This window comes from Acyrthosiphon pisum, unplaced genomic scaffold (genome assembly GCF_005508785.2).
Source record: "Acyrthosiphon pisum isolate AL4f unplaced genomic scaffold, pea_aphid_22Mar2018_4r6ur Scaffold_21613;HRSCAF=24403, whole genome shotgun sequence".
In the NCBI taxonomy this organism is placed as follows: domain Eukaryota; kingdom Metazoa; phylum Arthropoda; class Insecta; order Hemiptera; family Aphididae; genus Acyrthosiphon; species Acyrthosiphon pisum.
Window position 1 is genome coordinate 18,604 of NW_021771100.1, and position 3,083 is coordinate 21,686.

A 3,083-nucleotide genomic window follows, 5' to 3' on the forward strand; every position below is an offset into this window, starting at 1 on the left:
GGAACAATCAATTGTACTATTCTTGACTATCGTGAAAATTATTGAAAACTTAAACGCTTGTGTTTTGCAATATGTATTTTGTACGTTAATTCCATCATCTTATGTGAATTCATTTATACAGATACAATTTCAACATATGTATTACAGTATTTCTTTTAAATTGATTTATTACTCTTACGAGTGTACATATAAAATAGTCTATGATGTGGGTTTACATCGAAAAAAGGGGGGGGGGAACAGCGTGAACATATAACTCACGGTTTGCTTTCGCGGGTTCGTGATTGCAAGTTCACTTCTTCCGGCAACAGGCAGGTGAATGATCGGACGGCGGCGGCTATGGCTCGGCGTTCTCGACAGACGGTGGTAGATGGTTGGACGGCGGCAGCTACGGCTCGGCGTTCTCAACTCGCACACAGGTCGGCAGACACGTGGTTTGGACGGCGGCGGCTTCGGCTCGGCGTTCTCAACTCACGGTGGCGGACAAGTGACTACGGCACAGTGTATCGGACGGCGGCAGCTTCGGCTCGGACGACCTTTTCTGATGGACGGCGGCGGCGACGGCTCGGCGTTCTCGACACGTGATGGCCGGCGGCGTAGGGAGTACCGGGAGAGACTATATCAACGTCCGTTCTAGACGACTGTTGGGAAAAGGACAATAAGACCTCGGGACAATAAGACCACGCGGTCTTATTGTCACCTTTTTTCAACCTGTGGTCTTATTGTCTCAATTCCGTTTTATAAAAACTGGGGACAATAAGGCTTCGCGGTCTTATTGTCACCCTTTTTAAACTTTTGGTCTTATTGTCTCAATTCAGTTTTACAAAAACTGGGGACAATAAGACCGCTTGGTCTAATTGTCATCTCGTTGGTCTTATTGTCACCTGTAGTCTTATTATCCGAGGTCTTATTGACACCTTTTTAAAATTTAATAACATTTTACCAAAACCAAGTACGCCAAGCGAACAAGACTTTCCATACAAAGAATTCATATAATCATTAAATCTTATAAGGTTCTATTGTTCTATTGTTCTATCATTATACATTTATACGTATATTATATTTAATTTTTCACGATTGATTACTATATAGGTAATTTTCTATATTGTTTTATACACAAAAATATAGCAATTATAGTCAATAAATTATATCATATTACATTATATTTTTATTTTATTTTTCATAAACCATACGTATATTATATTTTATAAACAACAGTGTTACCTATGTCCTATATTAAGTGTTATAAAATATTCATGAAATTAACTATAATTATAATATTTAACCACCTATTATAATTATATTTTAACAAAAATATTTTTATTTTATTTTTCACGATTGATTATGACATTGACTGTTACAAAGCATACTTTTAAATATCAATGATGATAATAATAATGCTTTATCCGTAATCTATATTATATGAGGCTATTAGAGAGATATCAAATTTAATTTCGGTAATTCCACATCCGATATCATATGAATGTTTCTTTATCGGATATTCAGTTGACAGTTGACGGATACCTATGTAACTCCTAAGTTGTTCAAAAAATAACATTTAGTGAGTGTTTGTGTATAACACAGTTACTATTGTGTTTGCAGTTTATACGTGTACCTATTTATTATTTCATATATCAACTTTTAATAAAAATGGAAGAAAAGAACGTATTTTATGAAAAGCTAGATGAATATTATAAATTGAAATCTAAAAAAAAACCGTTCCCTAAATATGTTCAATTACAGATGATTGCTGAAATAGAAATGGCTAAAATCAAAACGTAAGTAATTTTGGACTTAAATAAAAATTTACTTAATTAAATCAAATATCAATTTTAACACGTTTAAACAACAATAAAAAACTACTCGATAATTGATACAAATTGTAATATTTTTTATTATTATTTATTCTAACAGTGGTAAAAAAGATCGACGACAATACTATCTACTATCTACGTATGATGTATTAAGTGTTGCAGAAGAAAAGTTTTTAATACACAAACAAAATGCAGCTGATGAAAAAATAAGGTAAATTAATATAATATTTTAGCTAATATAAAAAAGTTTTTTTAAATTATTATCCAATCAGTTATTCAGAATTAATTATAATTAATTATTCTAGAATATTTTTACAATATAATTTTTTTGTATAAAATAATAACATTTTTATTTTCAATTTAGGTATTTGGTGTGTTATGAAGACCTTTTTGATAAAATTAAAGAATTTCATATTAGGACAGGCCATGGTGGTAATGTAAAATTACGGAATGCGTTACATGATACGTATTATGTACCAAGACCACCAATTGATATTTTTTTAACAGTATGTGAAACGTGCAATTGTAAAAAACCAATGAATAGGAAACTTGTAATAAAACCTATCACAACTGCAGATTTTAATGAAAGAGCACAAATTGACTTGGTGGATTTTCAGTCGGTACCAGATGGCAAATTTAAATGGATACTAAATTACCAAGACCATGCGACAAAATTTGTAATTCTAAGACCATTAGAAAGTAAAAGAGCAACCGAAGTTGCTAATGAGTTACTATCTATATTGTTGACATTTGGAGCTCCAAAAATATTACAGAGTGACAATGGCCGTGAATTTGTAAATTCAGTAATCAACGAACTTAAAGACCTTTGGCCAGAATGTGTTATCGTACATGGTCGCCCTAGACATCCTCAAAGTCAGGGAAGTATTGAGAGGTCTAATCAGGATATAGAACACATGTTACGAACATGGATGGCTGATAATAAATCCAAGAAGTGGAGCGTTGGATTAAATTTTGTTCAATTCCAAAAAAATAGTTCATTTCATCGAACAATTGGACGTAGCCCTTATAAGGCTTTATTTGGAAATGACCCAAAAATTGGACTAAGTACATCAAATTTGCCATCTGATCTATTGAAAAAATTAACAACAGAAGAAGATCTCGAACATATATCTCAGATAAAGGAAATTAAAAAACGCTCAATTGCCTGCAGCATTTGTAAAGTTGATGTGGATTTGCCACTATCGGAGATTGCTGAAAATAATGAAATTATTTGCCAATTATGCGATCAAGCAAAAAATACAAATTCAACGT

At 32.5% G+C, this 3,083-nt stretch overlaps 1 protein-coding gene across 1 annotated transcript; it reads left to right on the plus strand.

The window, feature by feature from the left end:
- Positions 1–1,647: 1,647 nt before the first annotated feature.
- Positions 1,648–3,081, plus strand: LOC100572144 (KRAB-A domain-containing protein 2-like; the record flags this gene model as incomplete). The annotated part of the gene is made up of 3 exons (XM_029492521.1): positions 1,648–1,775; positions 1,912–2,022; positions 2,176–3,081. Coding segments are annotated over exons 1-3 (1,145 nt in total), but the record flags the coding sequence as incomplete, so codon positions are not given.
- Positions 3,082–3,083: the final 2 nt, after the last annotated feature.